Source organism: Hemitrygon akajei, chromosome 11 (genome assembly GCF_048418815.1).
Source record: "Hemitrygon akajei chromosome 11, sHemAka1.3, whole genome shotgun sequence".
Classification (NCBI taxonomy): Eukaryota; Metazoa; Chordata; class Chondrichthyes; order Myliobatiformes; family Dasyatidae; genus Hemitrygon; species Hemitrygon akajei.
In genome coordinates, this window is record NC_133134.1 from 128977681 (window position 1) to 129002698 (window position 25018).

Consider the following 25018-nt stretch of genomic DNA (forward strand, 5'->3'; position numbering starts at 1 on the left):
TTTCAATGAATTCATAAGGATAATTATCCTCTCTCTCTGTAAGGTCCAATGGTATGGTAGATTTTCAAAAGACCAAACCAAAATGAAGACAAAAGAACATTCAAGACAAGTCAAGGAAATGATAATAAAGAAGCACAAATCTGGAGAAGGGTACAAGACTACATCAAAGGCACTGAACTCAGAGTGCAGTGCAGTTCATTATGAGAAACTGGGAAAAAATATGAAACCACAGCCACACTGCCAGGTCAACTTAGTTGCCTGAAGAATAATGGCTTTTGTAAGAGAGGCTACAGTGACGCCAACAAGTCACTCTGAATGAGCTGCATAAGTCAGTGGCTGCAACTGGATATGAAGTTCATGGCTCCATAATCTAAGGCCTTCCATAAAAAGAATATTTATGGAGAAGTGGCAGGGAAGAAGGCCTGGCTAAAAAAAAAAGCATATCCTTGCCCTTAAAGAACTGGCAAAGCATCACTTAGAAGCTACTGTAAAGATGTGGAAGATGTGGTTGGATGAGACTAAAGTGGAACTACTTGGCCTCAATGCCAAGTGGTATGTGTGGCATAAATCTAATACTGCGCATCAGCCACGTAGCCCCATTCCTACTGTAAAGTATGGTGGAAGTAGCATCATGCTGTGGGGATGCTTTTCAGCCGCAGGGAATGGAAATCTTTCTAGCCTCTGCCAAAAAGCTTAAACTGGGGAGGAAGTTTGTCACAACGACCCAAAGCACACTGCCAGAGCAAATGAAGAAGACTGATGTCATTGAGTGGCCCAGTCAGAGTCCATCGCTGCTCTCCAACTGATCTGGCACAGCTTGAGCAATTTTGTAAGGAGGAGTGGGCAAATCTTGCTCCATTGTGTTGCACAAAGCTAATAGAGACTAATCCCAAAAGACTACTGGCTGTATTAGCTGTTAGAGGTGGTTCAACTTAGTACTGAGCAAAGGAAGGTGAACACTTTTTGAACTGTTGACACTGCAGTTTTTGAGATTTTAATTTTTCATGCTTTATAATTTTCTCTGTTTTTGGGCTCCACCATGGGGAGGAAAAGGAGCATGTGATTCACAAATAAATATCCTCAGTTAAATTGATCAAAATCCCTGGTTGTAATACTCATTTATGTGAACAAAGGGTTGGGGGCTGAGTACTTTTTCAAAGCACTGATCTGCGCAGAATCTATGGATATGGCCAGGGATACCATCTGGGCCTGAAGCTTTCTGTGGATTCACTCTCCAGCGGACTGATCGCGCATCTACATGGTGACTGAGTTCAGGCACGTTGGCGGCTGTCGCGGTGGATGATGACATTCCATTCCCCTTCTCTGAGAAGGGTGTTGGCAATGCTGCCTGACTTCACTAAGTGATCTATTACAGCATGTAAGCCCTGTCACAACTGATAGCTTGGCTCAGATTGATTTCAGACAGGTATTGTCTCCTGGCATCCCTTGTAGCATTACAAAGACTATATTTTGATTTCTTATAAAGGTCAGGGACATCTGAATTGAATACTGCAGTCCTAGACTTAAGGAGAGTGTGGGTTTCCCAGTTTATCCATGGTTACTGGTTTGGGAAATCCTGGATTGTCCGCTAGTATATCATACTCAACACTTTGGTAGTGCACAGGACTAAGACAATAGTACTGATGATAGTACTATATAGTACTGATGATACTATATTGCTAGTCTAGCTCATCTTCATTCTGTTGCAGTTGAATTATTGGCCATCACAGTATCGCCTCCATTACCCCCTTTACCAATTGTGGTATGATTTATCCCTTTGCATTGGTATGTACTTCACTGGTCATTATTTAATTTTTCATTTGAAATATTCTGTTAGACTCTTTGTAATTGTCATTTCCTCTGCAGTTTTGGTTATTCCTGATATGTCACTTAGCACACAATTTTCAGCTCATCATTAGTTTGTCTAATTATATTATGATTGTTCAGGCATAAATGATTCAATACCACTGGGTTATTTCTTGTTCATAATTAAACTTATTTTATTTGTCATGGGTTCAGTGATTCAAAATGGTGTTTACAACAGCAGTCTTAAACAGCCTGATTTAATATTGCCACTTCTAATTTATGGGTGATTGAACTTAACCAAAATTTCTGCTGTTTGTATATCAGTAGCATGTTCTATTTGTCCGAATTGCTCAATGTCAGCTTGTGCACTATTGCCTCATAAGTTAAAATTACAAGTTTTCAGTCATGTCTGTTAACTAAGAAAGCAATTCGGCTAAAAGATTTCATCTGCTATACTCTTCAGGCAACAGCTATGTGGGGGATGGGACAAAAAACTCAATATTCTATTCTTACATTTATGGGAATGATAAATTGATTTTATTTTTAGTGCTGTTTCTACAGTTTTTGGTGTTCAGCTGCAATCAACCTGATTCTGATGGGTTAGTTTACAGGGAGGTCCTGTTTCTTTCATAAATTAATAATAATATTTCTGCCATTTCATCAATCTCTTCTGAACATTTTAGAACTTGTGACATGAATCTAAGTAATATTTGGCATTTGATTTTTGTTTTAAGACTGTGCAAGTTCTCTGAATAGCATCTACTTAAACAATCCCCAATTTAGAAGTACTTAATTTTGACAATAATCTCAGAGAGAGAAGGAATGTTTCTTTTCCCACTACTTTATCCTTCTGACATTGGTGGATTTCAAAACTGGAATGTAATCCCAAAACCTACAGTTCCCAATGAAGTTATTCAAACTTTGAAGATTGATTTTTATCTTCCTTTTTCCCCACAAAAAAAACTTAAACAGCATTTTATTTCATAATAGACTTTATTATTAATGATAGTTTACTGATTTCATAATGAAGCATAACAAGAAGTCTGTTGTTGGCAATAAGGAGCCAACACTCATATGAAAAGGAAATTCGCCAGTGCCTTTTAGAATGAATCTTGTAATACCAAAAATGCAATAAATCACCTCTTTAGCAAATCAGACTTGACTATTCCAATGCATTTTTGGCTGCCCTCTCTCTAGCTAAGATCATCCAAAACTCTGCTGCTTATATCCACACCTAAGTGCATTCAGGTACAGTATTACTGCTGTACTTACTAACCTATATTGGAATCCAGCTAAGTGACACTGTGCTTTTAAAATATGCATGCTTTTATTCAAAACCCTACATTTTCTCACCCTTTCTTATCATTATCTCCTCAAGTTCCATAAATCTCTGAGCTAACTTCACTTCTTCTAAGTCTGATGTTGGTGGTATAGATGCTATAACTCTAAGCTCTGGAATTCGTAAACTTTTCCACTTCTGTCTCTTTCTTTAACAAAGCTTTTAGTCTGCGGTTCAAGTATTTGCCTATGGCTCTGTTTCAATATTTATTTATATCACTCTTCTGAACAGCCCTGCAATGTTATGACAATACTGAAAATATTTAGAAATATAGCACAGTGACATGCACTTCTGGCCCAATGAGTCCTCGCTGCCCATTTACACTTATGTGACCAACTAAGCTCTTAACCCATGTCCTTGGAATGTGGGAGGAAACTCACACACCTGGTGGAAACATGTGCAAATACTAAGAGAACTACAAACTCCTTTTAGACCGCAGCAGAACTGAACCAAGGTTGGTGTTGCTGTAATAATGTTTTGCTAACCATAAAGCTGTCATACCATCCTAAATTTTAAAATATGACAAACTTCAGTAAATTTTAGAAAGGAGTATAAAGAACAAACATGTTTTGTTGAGAAGGGAGTAAGACATACACCCAGTTTATTGACACAGAAAAAATGGAAAGAGGACTTGGGGGATTTTATTGGCAATGATCTTATTACCAAAGGAGAGATTTGAAGTATGTATACAGAATACAACTCTGAGATTCGTCCTCCCGCAGACAGCCATGTAACTAAAAAACAAACGAAACCTCAATCAACGGGCAAAAAAAGAACAGATTATGCGTATGGCAGAAGTGAGCGAACAACACATAGAATATCAAGCATCAGCCCAGGATTCAGGAGTATTGAGTTTAGTTCAGTTCAGCACCGCAAAGCCAGTCTTCACCAATTGCCCCAGTCAAACTGCTCAAAGTCAGTGAGAAAAAGAGTAACCAGGATCCAGAGACTTGCAAAGTGAACTTCACAGTCTCCCAAGGTGAGTCCACAGGCTCAAGCCTCACTGATCAATCCTTGCAGCGCGGAACCCAAGGCTCCTGCACTTTTGTCTGACTGAAGCTAGCAAGAATGAGAGGAAAATGCAGGCAGACTGCTCTGAACACCCGGTCGCACTCCATTCTTTTCTTTGTCAACTTCAACCTTGCTTGATGCCTCAATCGGAGAGAAGCAATGGAGTCGTCCAGGCCTCCAAGCCACACACTTAGCTCGCAACCTCCACTGTGTACATACATCTACCGATGCTTCTGGACACATAATCAGTGATGGTCCTGGAATCATCAGGTGTTTCGGGTCTTTCAACATCATACACCCTTCTCCAGGTGACCCAGCCAGGGCTGATCAGACCCCAGCTTGTGTACAGATGGCTGGCTACATACGACTCCATGGCTCTTCTCTCTTGAGCCACAGCCATCTTGAGGCCCTCTCTGCTGCATCGGTGGTACTGCGGATGGCTCTCCTCTTCCTCTCTCCCTCGATACCCAAATTCCTGAAGGCTAAGAACAAACTCTCTTGGAGACAGTAAAGCACCAGATCACTCAATCGCACCACTGTAAATCACAGGTTCTAATCACACGCAAGTTAGTAGTAGATCATATTTGAAAGAAGAAGTAAAAGAAGTAGTTTCATGAGCTGTCTGCAGTATGTTGCTGTTGGTCACGTTGTTCGCTGGCACCATCTTGAACAGAGAGTTGACTAAATAAATAATATGTTCAAACTCTTGACGAGATATCATGTGAAATGAAATGCTAATTGGTTTTATGTAAGTATTTTCATGAACTTTTTTTGTTGAAGAAGCTAACTAGAGCTTTGTTGTATTACTAAGGCATGAATGTATTTGGTAAAGAAGAGATGATGCAATTCCTTTTGCAAAGATTTATTTTTGGCTCTTCACAAATAACCTACGCATTGAAAACCACCTCACATTGCATATAAAGATTAATTTCATGCAACAGTGATGCATAATGCAAAATATTTATTAATTTACCTGTGATAACATTTGGTTTTCTTCAACAAGATTAGAAAGAGCATTTGATTCCAGTTTTGGTGCTGAATTGCTGTTAACATTATGCTTTTTAAATCTTTTCAGTGAATCATATAACAAAAATCTACCTTTTTCTCTGTGCAGCAACTGACACATTTAGAACAATGCCACAGATGATGTGTCTTAATGATAATGAATGTAATTTTTGGGTAATGTACAAAGTTGCCTATGACTTGCCTGTCCATTCAGAACAATTAACCTCTTGGGAATCTGTCTCACTGTAATATTTGCCTCTGTTAAAATTCTAATTATGTTGCTGTAATTATTGTTTAATCTTTTCACAGTTACTCCGACCTAGAGAAAGAAAGTTGGGATTAGGTAAGAGCTATGAATGCATACCAACTATTTTAATTATATTTATGTTTTCAGTTTTGTAAATGATTGTTGAAAACATATATTGAAAATGAAGCTTTTTGGATGCTGATTTAAGTCATTCTAAGCCTTATTGTTAAGTCTCAGAATCAGACAGCATTGTTGTGTCAAAACAAAACTCAGCAGGCTGATCTTTGTGTTATTTTCCTTTGCATATCAGGCACTGAGGATAAAAACTGATTGTACTTATGGATTATCAGTCCAAAGGCTGAGACTAATAACCTGGAGAACTGTTGATTTTTGATTAATGTGAGCCTGATGTAGCCGAGTAAATGTGTCATAGGAAGGAACAAAAAAATTATGTGATTCGGGTTGCATACTAAGTTTTTATGCAGGCCTGAAAATCTATATTACTTCTCCAAATTATAATGATTTTATATCATCTGCATTTTTTAGATGAATTAACTAACTGCTAGGGTATTAATTCTGCCTCTGATTCTGTGTCGAATACTATTGTTTGCATTCTAGTACTTCATACTATGTGTACCATATGGACACAACATTGGGTGTTACACACCATTTAAGAGGCCCATTGTTGAAAACCTATTCGACGTTGAAAGTAAATTTATTATCAAAGTAAATCCATGTCACCATATACAACCCTAAGATTCATTTTCTTGTGGGCTTGCGGGCATTCACAGTAAATACAAAGCACACAACAGAATCAATGATAGACTGCACCCAACAAGACAGACAAACAACCAATGTGCAAAAGACAGCAAACTGGTCAAGTACAAAAAGAAAGAAAATGGTAGTAATAATAATAATAATAAATAATGAATATCAGGAACAAGAGATGAATACTTGAAAGTGAGTCCATAGGTTGTGGGAATAGTTCAGTGACGGAGTGAGTGAACGTTGAGTGAAGTTATCCTCTCTGGTCCAAGAGCCTGATGGTTGAGGTGTAATAACTGTTCCTGAACCTGGTGGTGTGGGTCCTGAGACTCCTGTACTTCCTTCCTGATGGTATAACCATATAACAATTACAGCACTGAAACAGGCCATCTCGGCCCTTCTAGTCTGTGCCGAACGCTTATTCTCACCTAGTCCCACCGACCTGCACTCAGCCCATAACCCTCCATTTCTTTCCTGTCCATATACCTATCCAATTTTATTTCAAATGACAATATCGAACCTGCCTCTACCACTTCTACTGGAAGTTCGTTCCACACAGCTACCACTCTCTGAGTAAAGAAGTTCCCCCTCGTGTTACCCCTAAACCTTTGCCCTCTAACTCTCAACTCATGTCTTCATGTTTGAATCTCCCCTACTCTCAATGGAAAAAGCCTATCCACGTCAACTCTATCTATACCCCTTTATAATTTCAAATACCTCTATCAAGTCCCCCCTCAACCTTCTACATTCCAAAGAATAAAGACCTAACTTGTTCAACCTTTCCCTGTAACTTAGGTGCTGAAACCCAGGTAACATTCTAGTAAATCTTCTCTGTACTCTCTCTATTTTGTTGACATCTTTCCTATAATTCAGTGACCAGAACTGTACACAATACTCCAAATTCGGCCTTATCAATGCCTTGTTCAATTTTAACATTACATCCCAACTCCTATACTCAGTGCTCTGATTTATAAAGGCCAGCATACCAAAAGCTTTCTTCACCACCGTATCCACATGAGATTTCACCTTCAGGGAACTATGCACCATTATTCCTAGATCACTCTGTTCTACTGCATTCTTCAGTGCCCTACCATTTACCATGTATATCCTATTTTGATTAATACTACCAAAATGTAGCACCTCACACTTATCAGCATTAAAATCCATCTGCCATCTTTCAGCCCACTCTTCTAACTGGCCTAAATATCTCTGTAAGCTTTGAAAACCTACTTCATTATCCACAACGCCACCTATCTTAGTATCATCTGCATACTTATCCAATTTACCACCCCATCATCCAGATCATTAAAGGAAATGACAAACAACATTGAATCCAGTACAGATCCCTGAGGCACACCACTAGTCACTGGCCTCCAATCTGACAAACAGTTATCCACCACTACTCTCTGGCATCTCCCATCCAGCCACTGTTGAATCCATTTTACTACTTCAATATTAATACCTAACGATTAAACCTTCCTAACTAACCTTCCATGTGGAACCTTGTCAAAGGACTTACTGAAGTCCATATAGACAACATCCACTGCTTTGCCCTCGTCAACTTTCCTAGTAACCTCTTCAAAAAATTTGATAAGATTTGTCAAACATGACCTTCCACGCACAAATCCATGTTGACTGTTCCTAATCAGACCCTGTGTATCCAGATAATTATATATACCATCTCTAAGAATACTTGCCATTAATTTACCCACCACTGACATCCAATTTACAGGCCTATAATTGCTAGGTTTACTCTCAGAACCCTTTTTAAACAATGGAACAACATGAGCAATACGCCAATCCTCTGGCACCATCCCCGTTACTAATGACATTTGAAATATTTCTGTCAGAGCAGTGAAAAGAGAGCATGAACTGGATGGTCAGGGTCTTTGATGATAGATGCTGCTTTCCTGTGACAGTGATCGTGTAGGTGTGCTCAATGGTGGAGAGGTATTACTGTAATGGACTGGGCCATATCCATTACTTTCTGTAGACTTTTCTGTTCAAGGGCATTAGTGTTTCTGTACCAAGCCTTGAAGCAACCAGCCAATATACTCTCCACAACACATCAATAGAGGTTTGTAAAAGTTTTAGATGATATTCCAGATCTTTGTGAAGTAAAGGTGCTTTCTTCATAATGGCACTTGCATGCTGGACCTAGGACAGATCCTCTGATGGGGACTGGCTCATAGGCCCCTGGCCTCTGGTTTCCTCTTCCTGTAGTCAATAATCAGCTCCTTGGTCTTGCTGGCACTTCAGTGAATTGTGGCAGCCCCCAGCCAGATCTTCAGTCTCCCTCCTATATGTTGATTGATCACTACCTTTGATTCAGCCAATAACTGTGGTGTCATCAGGAAATTTTAATATGGCGTTCAAACTAAGCTTAGCCTCACAGTCAAAAATATGAAGTGAGCGGATCGGGGGCGGGGTGCGCTAAACACTCAGCCTTATGGTTCACCAATGTTGATTGTGGAGGAGATGTTGCTAATCCGAATTGTTTTGACTATACACACAAAATGCTCTGGGAACTCAGCAGACCAGGCAGCATCTATGGAAAAAAGCACAGTCGACGTTGAAAGGTGGGGAAAGAGAAACGCCAGGCGATAGGTGAAACCTGGAGGGGGTGAGATGAAGCAAAGAACTAGGAGGTTGATTGGTGAAAGAGACAGAAGGCCACGGAAGAAAGAGAGAAAGGAGGTGAGGAGAGCCTGGCGTTTCTCTCTCCCCTCCCCCACCCTTTCAAATCTACTTTCCAGCTTTTTTTCTTCAGTAATGCTAAAGGTTTTTGGCCCAAAACATTGACTGTACTTTTTTCCATAGATGCTGCCTGGCCTACTGAGATGATCCAGCAATTTGCGTGTGTTGTTAAAGATCCTCTTTCCCTAACCTCCCCCCCCCCCCCCCCCCACCCCGCCCCGATTAAATATTGCACCTTTTCGGCCTCAAAATGTGTTGCCAGTGTTCCTTTTTGAGACTTGAAGAAAGGCTAACAGTTGGGATGTCATAAGCACTATTGTGTTGTAGATGGGGAGGACATTGGAACTGGCCGTTGGTTGGAGGGTGTCATGCAGGCTTATGTTTAGTGAGTTTAAAACTAGTTTAAAATCATTTTGCAACTATACAGTACATCTTGCGCAGTTTCTACCATTACAATTGTTCCTGCTACCTATCTCAAATATTTTTTTACAATATTTTAGTACTGAACCATTTTGCAACTATACAGTACATCTTGCGCAGTTTCTACCATTACAATTGTTCCTGCTACCTATCTCAAATATTTTTTTACAATATTTTAGTACTGAACCAGCGGCTAATGTACCATACAGCAACAGGAATGGCTAATTATGATGAATCATAGCTGTAAGCACAAAACAAAATTATAAGTAAAAATAAATGGTTATAATTCTCCTGGGCAAGACAATGTTTTTAATGCATAGACCGTGAAATTAACCTGAAATCGAAGCTCTAAGTGAAATTAGTTGGCTTGTACATTGCAACTTGCACAAATTTGTTTCAGATCTCTTTTACGTATGGACATGTCAAGTAGCGCACAACACAACTTTAGCCATGTGCAAAATTCTTCTGTGTGTACAAAGCTAATGAAAGCAGTGAGACAGTCACACCAAAGCTTACCTTAAGTCGAACTGCCCTGATCTGAAACATTTTTTTTCCTTACAGGTACAACAGCTTTGCTGTCATTTCCTTTGTTTGCTCTCAAACCTTTCCCCTCATTACTGATTCCCTTTGGGCTCGTGATTGTGTGCATGACTATCCCTTCTCAGCATCTTCACACCACTGTTTTCTGCTACTTATGTCTCTTATCCTTCTGGACTGATTATTTGGTCATCAGTCTTATCCCAACATCGAATCGCCGTCCCTCTCCTGCTAATTCTAAATGCATGTCCAGCTCTCTTCATGCCTCTGATCTCTATCTGATCTGATTGCATCCTAACTATCTCCCACTTTAATTCACTTTCAGTTCCGTAACCCCTCATTGTAATCGGCAGCCTAGCTACTTCCTCTTTTAGCTCCACAACATCACATAAGCCTCGTGTACAACAGAATTTCAGTTTCGAAATGACCTTGTATAAAAAAGATTGTGAGTTTGTGCATAGCGTCAGTTTAACATGCCTTTTCAATTAAGAATTTCTGGCCTAGCAGACCAAATCTGAAGTAGAAGTAAGTGATAAAGTAGGACAAACCACATCTATTGCAACCCATCTTGTTCTTCTAGTAATGTTTATTATTGTTATAATATACTTTCAGTTCGTCTTTGCAAGATGTGTTTTCACATTTATTGTGCTTTTCAGAGAAGCAATATGTTACTGTGGTACTCTACCATTTAATGGGAGAGCAAAAGTATTTGAGAGCTGACATCAAACTGATAATCCGGGCTACATACAGTCAGTTGCCACTTTATTAGGTACACCTGTATACCTCATTAATGCAGAATATCTAATTAGCCCATCTTGTGGCAGCAACTCAATGCATAAAAGCATGCATCAAGACAGTCCACAGGTTCATTTGTTGTTCAGACCAAACATCAGAATGAAGAAGAAATACAACCTAAATGACTGCCATAAAATGATTGTTGGTGCCAGATGGGGTGGTTTGAGTATCTCAGAAACCGCTGATCTCCTGGGATTTTCATGCATATTAGTCTCTAGAGTTTACTGAAAGTGGTGAGGAAAAAGAACAAAAAATATCCAGGGAATGGCTGTTCTGTGGTGAAAATGCGTCATTAGTGAGAGAGGTCAGAAGAGAATGACCAGACTGGTTCAAGGTGACAGGAAGGCAACAGTAACTCAAATAACCACACATTATAACAGTGATATGGAGAAGAGCATCTCCAAACACACAAACTTGTCAAACTTTGAAGTGGATGGGCTATAGCAGCAAAAGACCACAAAGTGGCCATGGAGTGTATTTTATGATGATGTCCAATACTCCAGTCATTGGCCACTGAGTGTATTGGTTTGATATTCTTCTAACAAAATACTTAAATTGTAAAAGTATGCTGACATAATTACATCAATGAAATTTCAAAATATATTTTCTTTCAGTGAGTAATAATGTAAAAAATGCGTTTTCAGTAATAACCTGTTACTTTAGGCACATGTGGAATATGTTCAGGAAAGTCAACAAATACTCATTTGCTTAGTGTGCTTATCCTGAGTGCTTGTTTTTATTCTAGGAACAGCATATATTCATGGAATGCAGCATGCCAGTGGTAACTTCGTCTTTATCATGGATGCAGATCTTTCACATCATGTAAGTTCATCTTTTTTTATTTGTTTATTTCACATTTAATGTACTCGTATAACCAGTCTCTTTTTTTAAATTTCAGCCAAAGTTTATCCCTGAGTTCATAAGGTAAGCAATTTTCCTTGTTTCCAACTGTGTATTACTTAGTCATACTAAATGTTGTGTAACTGTATCTTCTCAAATGTTTCGTCATTGAACATAGCATAATTGATAAGTGATTCATTTCATGAAGATATCCATCTTTTCCCTCTTACATCAGTGTCAGTGATTTTAAACTTACTATTTTTATAATCGTGTGAAACAATTATAAAAAGTGAATGGACATGAAATAAGTTAACCTGAAGCTTGGCCTGATTATTTACCCTGATTAATTCAGATATTGTCCATGTCCACATTCAGAGTAAAATTGTCACTAACATTTCTCCATCCATAACAAAGAGGTTACGTCATAATATTTTCACATAAGAAAACAACATTCTAGATAGTAATAATAAATGAATTCAGAATTATTAGTCTATTCATGTTTATACAAAAACTCTAAAATAAATATAGCATCTCCTGAATTCTAAATCTGCTCAAATTATGAAAGAGTGAATGACTAATTTTAATTTATTTTTCTTGGTAAATTGCTCTTGTTAAGCATAAAATGCAATCATGCAGGTTCCTTTTTAATTGTAAAGTGACTTCCCAGAGTCCCACTTCAAGAACTGAAGTAATGGCTTCTCTATTTAGATTTCTCTCTGGCATTCACAACATGTGGGGCTGTGGATTAGATTTTTTTCAGAGTTGAGAATACTTCTCTGGACAGCTATATGTGCACCTGTTTTTGTTTTATGAACAGCTTTGCACAGTATGGAAACAAGCCCTTTGGCCCACTGAGTTCATGGCAACTGTCGAGCACCCATGTTTACACTAATCCTATCCTATTTTATTCTATACACATTCCCATCAACTTGCTTCCCCCTATCCCACCTCCAATTCTCCAACTGAGCTACACACGGGAAATTTACAGTGTTAACATGATTTTTGGGAAGTGGGAGGAAACCAGAATTCCTGGGGAAAAAAACACTAATGCAAACAGGCAGAGCATGCAGAATCCACTCGGATGGAATGAGGTTGCTGATATTATGAGCAACCTCTAGCTCATAATATGAGATAATTTCAGAAGTTCTTTTGTAAATAGATTTAGAATTGCTTCCTTATTTTCTTTAGATGTTTTTGTAACTGAATTTTCTTGATAGCCAAATGATCTTTTGTATGGAGTAAATTGATATATGCTTTTGTTTTCTGACAATCTGAAAATAGGTGTAGTCGTATCAATGAAAACTTTTGCATTTCTTCCACTAAATCCACTTTGAATGAAATTTATCTTCAGTTTAGGTATTAAGATATATGAAATGTATTTTAAATTAATCTTGCATTATCCAAAATTTATGTTTATTATCCTAATTTAATTTAGAAAGGTACTCATTGTTGAAGTGTAGTTTATAGACTATAAAGGGTAGTAACACAATTTGTTATAGAATGATTTTATCATCAGTTTTCTGTTTCAGAACATCAATTAATATAGTTTTAATCACTATTTTGTATTTCATAATATTACAGAAAACAGAAGGAAGGGAATTATGATGTAGTGTCTGGCACACGTTACATTGGAAATGGAGGTGTATTTGGCTGGGATTTAAGAAGGAAACTTATCAGGTATGCAGCAATGCATCATAAATACTTTGAATTCCTGCCTATAAGATTAACTGCAACACCAGTAAAATAGCATTGTAACTCTCCTCCTACTCTCATACTTGGGTCTTATCTAAACATGAGATTCTGCAGATGCTGGAAATCCAGAGCAACACATGCAAAATGCTGGAAGAACTCAGCAGGTCAGGCAGCCTCTATAAAATGAATAAACAGTCGACATATCAGGCCGAGACCCTTCTTCAGGATTGAATAAAAAGGTGGGGGGGAGGCCGTGGGGAAGAAGAACTAGCTAGAATGTGATAGGTGAAGCCAGGTGGATGGGAAAGGTAAAGGCCTGGAAAGAATGAATTTGTTAGAAGAGAATGTACCATGGGAGAAAGGGAAGAAGAAGGGGCACCAGTGGAAGGTAATAGGCAGGTGAGGAGAAGAGGTAAGAGGCCAGAGTGAGGAATAGAAGAAGAGGGAAGGGTGTGGGGAAAAGAGGAGAAATCCATGTTCATGCCATCAGGTTGAAGGCTACTTCGATGGAATATAAGCTTTTGCTCCTCCACCCAGAGAGTGGAATCATTGTGGTAGAAGAGGAGGTCATGGGCCCACATATCAATCGAGAATGGGGATAGGAATTAAAATGGTTAGCCACTGACATATTCCGGTTTTGGCAGATGGAGTGGAAGTGCTTAACAAAGTGGCCTGCAATTTACGTTGGGTCTTCCCATTATAGAGGAGGCCGCATCATGAGCACTGGAAACAATAGACCACCGCAAAAGATTCACAAGTGAAGTGTTGCCTCAACTGGAAGGACTATCTGGGGCCCTGAATGGAGCTAAGGGAAGAGGTAAATAGGCAGGTGTAGCATTTCTATCACTCGCAGGAATGAGTGCCAGATGGGAGATTAGTGGATGGGGATGAATGGGCAAAGGAATCATGGAGGGGAGTGATATCTATGGAAAGTGGAGAGTGGTGGATGGGGTGGTAAGGATATGTTTGGTGGTAGGATCCCTTTAAAGATAGCGAAGGTTGTGGAGAATGATACAGAGGCTTGGGGGTGGTAGGTGAAGACAAGGGGAACTCGATCCCTGTTAAGGCAGCAGGACGATGGGTTAAGTGCAGATGCCTAGGAAATGGGGGAGATACTCGTGAGGGTAACATCAACAGTGGAGGAAGGGAAAGCCCATTCTTTGAAAAAGGATTACATCGCTGATGATCTAGAAAGATAAACCTCTTCCTGAGAGCAGATGCCGCTGAGATGAAGGAACTGAGAAAAGAGAATAGCATTTTTGCTCCTGATGCAGCCTCCTCTCCGTTGGTGAGTCCCAACATAAATTGGGGGACTGCTATGTCAAGCACCTCACTCGATCTGCCAAAAGCAGAATTTCCCAGTGGCCAATCGTTTTAATTCCTGTCCCCATTCCCATTCTGACATGCAAGTCGATGGTTTCCTCTTCTGCTATGATGAGTCTGCTCTCAGAATGGAGGAGTAACACGTCATATTCCATCTAGGTAGCTCCAACCTGATGGCATGAACTTTGATTTCTCCTTGTAAATTTTTAAATTTATCTCATCTGTGTTTCTCTGGCTTTTTAACCACACTTCTTCTGTTCCTCTCACCTTGATTCCTGAGGAGCAATTTTGTCCTTTTTGTTAAATATTTCTCCTGAAATTCTCTGTAAATTTATTAATGTTTGTCTTGTATTAGCGGACACTTCAAATGTCCGTTCTCTCGAAGTTTCAATACTCTCAAATCCTTTCTTTACTCTTCTAACAAGTGACTTGAATCTTTCTTTCAAGTGGAAAGAGCCCCACATTACTTCATCTTTCTTGTTAGTCATGACCATCAGTTCTGAAGCTGTGCCCTCTGGTCCGAGACTCTCCCACTCTAGGAAACATCTTCTCCATGCCCAGTCTATCTAGGCCTTTCAATATTTAATAAGTTTCAATGATATCCACCCCCCCCCCCCAATTTTTCTAAAATTCCAGTCAATACTAGTCCAGAGCCATTAAGTGCACTACACATATTAACCCTTTCATTCCAGGGTCATTCTTATGAACCTCCTTTGGATATTCTCCAATTCCACAACATCCTTTCTTAGATAAAGGGCCCAAAACTGCTCACAGCACTCCATGTGCAGTCCAACCAATACCTTGTACAGAGATGTGAGGAATTTCTTTGGATGGAGAGTGGTGAATCTGTGGAAATCATTGCCACAGATGGCCATGGTGACCAAATCACTGGATATATTTAAAGTGGAGTTTGATAGCTTCTTGATTAGAAAGGGTGGAGAGTGGAGTTGAGAGGGATGATTGGCCAAACGGCCTAATTCTACTCTTATTTCTTATGATCTTATAATCTTAGCTCTATTTTTGGACCTTTTCCAGCCATTCTATGTACTTTCCACAATATGAAGACCAGAAATACTCATGGTTAATAATTATGAAGAACAAACTACTGTCTTTGAATTTCCTTCTCAATTATTACTTTTTACTGACTTGATCTGCACCAGGCTGTTTTCAGCATCCCAGTATCTTACTTAACTGGAGTTGAGGTTCCAACCCTATATTCAACCCATCTCAAAAGTTTCTAAATCCATAACAACCTGGCACTCAACGTCAGTAGGACTTCAGGAAGAGTAAGACAAAGGAACACATACCAATCCTCGTAGAGGGATCAGAAGTGAAGAGAGTGAACAGCTTCAAGTTTCTGGGTGTCAAGATCTCTGAGGATCTAACCTGGTCCCAACATATCAATGTAGTTATAAAGAAGGCAGGACAGCGGCTATACTTTATTAGGAGTTAGAAGAGATTTGGCATGTCAACAAATACACTCAAATACTTTTATAATTGTATGTTGGAGAGCATTCTGATGGGCTGCATCACTCTCTGGTATGGGGGGGGGGGGGGGCTACTGCACAGGACCAAAAGAAGCTGCAGGAGGTTGTAAATCTAGTCAGCTCCATTTTGAGTACTAGCCTATAAACCACCCAGGACATCTTCAGGGAGCGGTGTCTCAGAAAAGCAGCGTCTATTATAAGGACCTCCAGCACCCAGGGCATGCCCTTTTCTCACTGTTACCATCAGGTAGGAGGTACAGAAGCCTGAAGGCATACACTCAGCGATTCAGGAACAGCTTCTTCCCTACTGCCATTCAATTCCTAAATGAACATTAAAGCTTTGGTTGCTACCTCACTTTATTTTTAATATACAGTATTTCTGTTTTTGCACATTTTTTAATCTATTCAATATATGTAATTTATTCACTTGTTCATTTATTATTTTTTATTTTATTTATTATTATTTTCTCTGCTAGATTATGTATTGCATTGAACTGCTGCTGCCAAGTTAACAAATTTCACATCACATACCAGTGATAATAAACCTGATTCTGATTCTGCTTCAGCTAACATGCTTTTGAAGCCATCCTGTACTACCTTCATGATGAACTGTGGCAATGTTCCAATTGTATGTCTTCATAAATGTGCACTCACTCACATCATTGGTGGCTGTATCCAGTTCTTGTCACCCTATCAACATTACTGAGCCTATTAAGGTCCTTCAAAATCTTGTATGTTTCAGTAAGGTTATTGCCATTCATTCAGTGAATTTAGACCCTATCTGCTGAACAATTCCCCAACCCTTCATCCCAAGAATTAATTTAGTGAACTTTCCTTGAATTATCTCTAATCCAAACATATTTCTTCTTCAGCAAAGAGACCAAGAAGTCCAGATGTGGCTTCATCTGTTCTGTCTACTGTTACAACAAGCCATCTGTACTTTATATTCCACCTGCTTTGCGACAAAGACCAACATCCACCTGTATGATAGAATATAAGAAATAGGAGCAGCAGTAGGCCATCTGGCCGGTTGAGCCTGCTCTGCCATTCAATAAGATCATGGCTCATCTGGCCATGAACTCGACTCCACCTATCTGCCTTTTCCCCATAATCCTTAATTGCCCTACTATGCAAAAATTCTATTTAACCTCATTTTAAATATATTTACTGAGGTAGTCTCCACTGCTTTATTGGCAGAGAATTCCACAGATTCACCACTTTCTTGGAAAAGCAGTTCCTCCTCATCTCCATTCTAAATCTACTCCGCCGAATTTTGAGGCTATGTCCCCATGTTCTACCAGTGGAAACAACTTTTCTGCCTCTAGCTTATCTATCCCTTTCATAATTTTATATGTTTCTATAAGATCTCCTCTCATTCTTCTGAATTCCAGGTAGTACAGTCCCAAGTGATTCAATCTCTCCTCATAGTCTAATCCTCTCATCTCTGGAATCAACCTGGTGGAGCTCCTCTGTACTGCCTCCAAAGCCGGTATATCCTTCCTCAAGTAAGGAGACCAGAACTGCACACAGTACTCCAGGTGTGGCCTCACCAGTACCCTGTATAGTTGCAACATAACCTCCCTGCTCTTAAATTCAACCCCTCTAGCAACGAAGGCTAACATTCCATTTGCATTCTTTACAGCCTGCTGAACCTGCAAACCAACCTTTTGTGACTCATGCACAAGCACTTCCAAGCCCCTCTATACAGCAGCATGCTGCAATTTTTTTGCCATTTAAAAATAATCTGCTTTCATTTTTCCCTTTCTAAGTGGATGTCTTCACATTTACCACCGTTGTACTCCATCTGCTAGACCCTTGCCCACTCACTTAACCTATCTATATCTCTCTGCTGACTCTCTGTATCTTCTGCACAATTTGCCTTTCGACTGTTTAGTATCATCAGCAAACTTAGATATCCTACACATGGTCCCCTCTTCCAGATCGTTAATGTATGTCGTGAACGGTTGCGGACCCAGCACCAACCCCTGCGACACACCGCTCACCACTGATTGTCAACCAGAGTAACACCCATGTATCCCAACTCGCTGCTTTCTATTAGTTAACCAATCCTCTATCTATGCTAATATATCACTCCCAACTCTATGCATCCTTATCTTATTGATAAGTCTTTTATGTGGCATCTTAACGAATGCCTTCTGGAAATCCAAGTAAATAATGTCCATCTGTTCCCCTCTATCCACTGCGTTAGTTATATCTTCAAAGGTCTCCAGTAAGTTTGTCAAACAGGATCTGCCTTTGCTGAATCCATGCTGTGTCTGCCTGATGGATTCATTCCTTCCCAGATGCCTCGCTATTCCTTCTTTAATGATAGCTTTAAATAGGTTTCTGTATTTTTCCTTCTGTGAGGACCCACCAGTTCCTTCTGTATTCTTTCTTCATTTCAGCAATATTTACTGCCCCAAAAAAGGGAACAATGAATTCAAAATTGTACCAAGACATTTTTTACAGGAAAATGACAGGGTAGCAGTCCGTAACTTGAAGCTTAATAGAAGTTGGATGATACAATAATTTGAAGCTGAAGAATAAAACAACAACAGAATACTTTTTTATTTAAAAAAGAAAATCTGTGATTTGGAATGGCTTAAGTCAGAGTCTAGAAGTCAACTCAGTTATGATGCTGTGGCATAACTTGATGTTCATAACTTGTTCATGCAAGGTATCCCAGAAATATTGATGAACTGAAACAGTTTTGTATGGAGGATTAGTCTAAAATTCTTCCTCACCATTATGCAAGTCTGATCAACAGCTACAGGAAACATTTGCTGAAGGTTATTGCTGCAAAGGATATTCTACCATTTTTTAATACAAGGGTTTACACACTTTTTCCAGCCTGGACTGTGAATGGTTAAACAATGTGTTCAATAAAGACAGGAAAAGTCCAATTGTTTGTGTGTATTAGTTTAGTCAGATTGTTTGTCTATTATTGTGACTTAGATGAAGATCGCACTACATTTTATGAATGATTAATGCAGAAAACCTAGTAATTGCAAAGGGTTCATAAACTTTTTCTTGCAACTGTATACGTGCCTAAGACTTTTGCACATACTGTATATCTAAATCAGATTAAGTTATCCAGCTGATAAGTGTGGAATTTAAAAAGGCATTTGTTTTAAGTTTAATTGAAGAAATGAAATTACTTCAATTTTTAATTTGTATTCAATCTTTTTTTAATGTAGCCGTGGAGCAAATTTTATCACTCAGGTGTTATTGAGACCTGGTGCTTCAGACTTGACCGGTAGCTTTAGGTAAGAATGTGGTTTAATAACTTCTGCTTTATATTTGTGTGGGTGTAGTTGTTTAACTTCAGGGCATGTTGAAGTAATTATATATAATCTAAACCACAGCAAAGGAATTCCACTTTTTCATTGTGCTCTCTTGTACAGGGAGAGTGGTGAAGGAGAAAATGTAATGAAGGAATTGAAAAGTTAATTCTGTATCTTGCTAGCTTTGCAGAATAGTTAGCTGATATATATCTGTACATAGCCATGGGCCTACTAGTACAGGTAGATTGGTTTGATAAGAGATCGTTACTTGTTTTAATGTGCTACAATTATGGTCCACTGGCTGGCAAGTCATTTGAAATTTTTGTTTCTCCCTCTTCCCTACACATTACATCAATACTGCATTGTTTATAAAAAGGAGTAATGCTTTTTCCAATTTTCCTTGTAAAACATTTTGTGTCATAGTTGCTTTTGAAAACACTGTAGCATCGTAGCTGATCCTAATCCTCCTGTAATATCACATGAGCACTCAGCACTTTCCAGCAACAGGCCAACACAGGAATCAGAGAAGTGAAACCTGCCCCGTTTCTCTCCTTGCTTTTTCTAGCATATCCTGCTACTGTCTCAGAATGCATTACAAATCAAAATATTGAGCTCTCTGTCCTCCGTGGCTCAGTGCAATATCACTAAATTTCCCATCAATCATTTCTGCAATACATTTATTTCCAGAGTTGAAAGATTTACACCACGCGAGAAAGGCTCTTTCATACTTGTTGAGGCGGTGCTTCTTGTTTTAAGATATGAATTGTCTTGTTGAAAGTAGTGTATTTACATACTGTATATTCTAAAAGTATTTTCTTTCCACAGACTATACAAAAAAGAAGTATTGCAGAAACTGGTTGAGAAGTGTGTATCCAAAGGCTATGTCTTTCAAATGGAGATGATCATTAGGGCTCGACAACTGAGCTACAGTATTGGAGAGGTATGAAAGGAGAACTTCAAAATAATTATAGAAATTAATTGAAGGTCAGCTCTGTCCTTTACAAAATAGCTTGCTTGATATATGACTTATACATGCTTCAAAAATAAAATGGTCGGTTTGCAATATTATTACAAAATTACCCCAAGTATAATAAAACTGTATGATGAAATTGGAGGGGAGGGAGAGAGAGAAGGTAGTCTGTTATATAAGCTGTTTCTTGTATTTCAATGAGAATGAGTGTTTCAGGTAGGTGCTATTTCATATAAGTATTTTAAATGATGAAAATGAATATAACAATTGTTGCTTCCTCTGGTAAAGAATCCAGAATAAAAAGATGTAATAGGAAAATTAATTGGGTATGATGGAGTGGGGAAGAAAGCATGTGTCCAATAGATTTTGTTGAAACTTGGAAATATTATGTGGATATTCAATGGAACCTTTAAAGGTTACAATCTCTAAAGTTTCTTGGATGTGTGTGTGTATGTGTGTGTGTGTATATATATATATATATATATATATATATATATAAAATCAAGGGATATATTTGCAATAGAAATCAGCCATGATCTAATTGAATGGTGGAACTAGCTCAAGGAGCTGATTGGCTCCCTTGTGTCCCTAGTTTTTATTTATTTTTAGATATTGTATGTAACTCTGATTTGATTAGCTCATTCCTCTTTAAAGTGGGAATGATTAGGGAACCATGTTATGTAAAATAGATGTGGCTCATGCAGTATCAAGTGTAGAACTGGATGTAATTTTATTCGCATGGATTGAGAGTTGGTTAATTATCAGAAGAAAATAATATACTGTTTGGGGCAGTTTTTTTGACAGTATGTATACATATTATGTGATATGTTCCAAATATCTGTCTACATTTAACAACATTAAAGAAGGAAGCTAATAATGCCCTAAAGGTTAAAGTTAAGTTGTATACATTGAAATATATAGTGAAAGGTTTTGTTTGTGTCAAATCAAATCAGCGAGGATCATGCTGAGCAGCCTGTAAGTGTTGGCATGCTTCGAGTATCAACATAGCATGCCCACAACTCACTAACCCTAACCATATGTTGTTTGGAATGTGGGAAGAAACTGGAGAGCAACTGAAACACGTGTTCACAGGAGAATGTATAAACTCCTTACAGATACCGGTGAGAATTGAACTCCAATCTTACAGCTGGTGCTGTAAAGCACTGTGCTAACCACCATGTTGCCGAGGGATTAGTTTTACTAAAACATGGTTAAAGTTGCATGAAAAATACAGCCATTCTTATTTCTTCAGGACTGATAGTGAATGACATCACGTGATAAATTGACAAGTATAACAGAGCGAACAAAAAGAAATTACTCAAAATCATATCACCAGTGTCCCAGATACATTAAAGATGTATTAATATTAATAAAATTCAGGTCTGTAAAATTGGTAGATAATGTAGTGCTGCACTATTTATTACTGAAATTTATGTGTACATTATAGTTGATTAATTCTTGATACATAGATCCCTTAGTAATGTTCATATTTACATTCAATTAACATGTTTCACCCACTCCGAATTGTTGCAGGTTCCTATAACATTTGTGGACCGTGTGTATGGTGAATCTAAACTGGGAGGAAATGAAATAGTTTCGTTTTTGAAAGGACTGCTGCATCTCTTTGTCACTACATGATCGAAGCTAATATACTGTATGGTTCTGAAATATTATGTATCTAGAATGTCTTACGATTTGTAATGTTTCCTTGCTTCACAGCCTCATTGTAAATTCTAATCTGTATAAATCTGTAGCACACCTTAGTGAGTGAACAATTGTAACATGTGAAATAAATCATTCCTACTATCTCATTAAATATTAATTTTGTTTGACTCATTTTAATGCTGATAGCCCTCCTGCCACAAATCATATTGCTAACTTGTTTTGTAACTTGTTAAAGAATACAGGCATAGTCTAGTTTTGGCTAATCACCAACAATGCCTGCTGATACCAATATTTATCTTTTAGTCCCCAATTAAAGCAATAGATTTTATATTATGGTAACATCTGAATAATACTTTTCATATCAGGTATGATTTAGTTGGACATTCTTTTTATTATTCAATTTTATTCTGGGAATTTACACATATAAATTCTAATATTAGTGATTTATTTTAAGAAGAAGAATAAACAGTTAACATTTCAGGCCAAGACAAATCATCAGGACTGAAAAGTGAAGGGGTGGGGGGAACAGATTAAGAAAGTGGGGGAAGGGGAAGGAGTTCTGATGATGACGGGTCTTGGCCGATATGTCGATGGTTTATTCCTCTCCATAGATGCTGTCTGATCTGCTGAGTTCTTCCAGTATTTCGTGTATGTTGCTCTGGATTAACAGCATCTGCAGAAGCTCTTGTGTTTAGTGATTTATTCTTATTTCCCCCCCCCCCAAAAAAACTATGCAAGACATTCTGAGATTTCCAAGTTTTTCCATTTAACTAAGTTTCCAGACATTTTCACTTTTTTCTATTATTCATTCATTATAATAGTCACTTTAATTATGTATATTATCTTTACTAAAGGAATAACCATAAATTCTCACAAAAATAAATTAAAATGTACCAATATCTATATATTCATGCAAATACATTATTTTCTATACTGACTGATCCTGTTTGGGTATAGGTTTTATATGTTTCACTTTTGTGTCAATAGCCTCAATAATTCTTTCTCTAGAATTTTGTATCCCTCTAGATTAGTAGTTCTCAAACTTTTGTGGGCTACCACTCCCTTGGCTCTCAGACCACATCCCCAGCAATCCTTCTCTCTTTCCAGCCATTACATAAAAACTATAAAGAATTTTGATTTACGACACAGTGAAAGAAAACAGGAACTGGAAATTCAAAGTAGTGAAAAATAATTGCAAATATTATTCAAATATATTTAAAGCTACAAATAAAATTGTTCCATCAACAATTTAAGTGTGCATTATTAGTCCAACTGTTTATTACTTCATTGGGTTTTCACCTTTTCAATGAGATAGATGGCCTTGGTGCCGTGAAATCTGCTTCTCATCTCATCAGACTGAATGTCAGTAATTTCCAGACTGTTTTGTTGCTTTGAAAGTAGCTGGACAACTGCACTGAGATTATGTTCTACTAAATATGATGCTGGAAAGGAAATAAAGAATATTTTGACTTTTTTCCACAGTGCAGGATAGATTTCTTTCTGCAACCAAAAGTCTTGATATGGTTTTTGAACATCAGCTTCAGCTCAAGGTAATTTTTGCAGTAAGATCAGTTCATTCTTCATCCTTCCAATTAACACCTCATAGCAACTGTTTAGAAATGGATTCATTGCCCAATCTAGAATATAGATCGAGATAAAATCCTGAAAACTCTGGCCATGTCTTTATGCAGCTTACCCAGTGGGCACAATCTACTTGAAGTCATCATCTGGTATTCTTTCTCTTCCAACTCGAAGAGGCTTGGAAGTTAGAAAAGCATGTAAAAACATCTCAGGCAGTTTCCTTTTGAAAGCCATCTGATCTCTGTGTGCAACAGCAAGCATTCAGACTCTCATTCTAGATACAATCCTCTCAAAATAGTTGAGAATTGAGAGGGTGGGACTTGATTTTATTTGATGCTGTGATAACAATATTTAATGATTTGGGCATCCGATCACTAAGGTTTTTTTTTGCAACAAGCAGTTGTCTCTGAATTACACAGTGAATGGTAAATGTGTTAGGTACATTTTCTCTAAGATTATAATAACTCCACAGTGGCATCCTGTCATTATAGTCTGTTGCACAAGCAAGAATGTTGTTGAGCAGAGTGGCTTCCTCTTTGAACGATTGCTCAGCAACCCAAAATATTGACTTTACTTCATATCTGTTTCTAGTCATCTTGCAAATAACAGCTTTTGAACCATGCTTTCATCTTTTATAAAGCAAACACAGCCAAAAAGCAAAGATTTGTTGCCTGGTAAAGTTGACAAATCCAACTCCAAATCAAATTCTGTTGTCCTAGGTATGTTGCACAAAGTGTCTTCCACATTCTCGGATATTTCATCTATTTGTCTTTGAACAGAGTTGTCACTGAGAGGAATTGCTTTAATTATTTGGTCTGGTGACTTATGCAAAACTGTACTCAGAACCTCCCTTACTGCTGGCAGAATCAGTTCTCCAATTGGGCTTTCCAGATTTAGCAATGAACAATGAAAAGTTGTGTAAAGCATGCAAACCATCACTGTTTTGTTATGAAGCACTAGCGAATATGCTTTAAAGTGTTTACCATTTCTGAAAATGTCCGTGCAGTGGCTGAAAATAAGCCAAGTTCTTGTTTGCTTTATCAGAGTATATTCTCTCCACATGTTAATGACAATCAATGGCTTCATTGCCTGATTTGGAAAATTTACTTATACAACAGACAAATTGGCTCCTATTTGCATGGTGCTGGTAGAAATCAATATTACAAATCACTCTATACTGTCTACACTTATTTTCATTTGGTTTGCTTCATTTTTATTACAGATTAATAGAAAATCCAGTTTTGTCATGGATTAATGACTACGGTTAATCATCTGTTGTCTAAGTCCAACCTCGAGCGCTGCGGTCCATAAAGGATAAAGTTATGATGTCACAATAGCTCAGGCAAAACCTGACTGCCTGAAGGTACATAAAGTGGGCAGTGATATCTCATTTGGGCTGTGGACTAGAGAAATGTGATAAAGACCATTCAAAAGGATAGATTCTGAACTTTACCCCATTGAACACCATACCCTAATTCGGAGGAATTGCGTAGCTGAATCATGCTAGCTAATATTGTACTAAAGTAGTGAACAGCAATAATGCACAGGCTGAGC

The 25018-nt window shown here is 38.2% G+C and overlaps 1 protein-coding gene across 2 annotated transcripts in view; it reads left to right on the plus strand.

The window, feature by feature from the left end:
- The window catches only part of dpm1 (dolichyl-phosphate mannosyltransferase subunit 1, catalytic), a 67109-nt gene extending 45075 nt beyond the window's left edge, over positions 1–22034 (plus strand). Inside the window, exons 3-9 of one of the 2 annotated variants that reach the window (XM_073061677.1) lie at positions 5471–5504; positions 11368–11444; positions 11521–11546; positions 13044–13139; positions 19162–19230; positions 20074–20188; positions 21752–22034. In XM_073061677.1, the coding sequence (XP_072917778.1) occupies positions 5471–5504; positions 11368–11444; positions 11521–11546; positions 13044–13139; positions 19162–19230; positions 20074–20188; positions 21752–21856 (522 nt within the window). In that variant the 3' untranslated portion in view covers positions 21857–22034. The remainder of the gene's footprint in view (positions 1–5470; positions 5505–11367; positions 11445–11520; positions 11547–13043; positions 13140–19161; positions 19231–20073; positions 20189–21751) is intronic. The other variant, XM_073061678.1, reaches the window with a different exon arrangement.
- The last annotated feature ends 2984 nt before the right edge of the window (positions 22035–25018 follow it).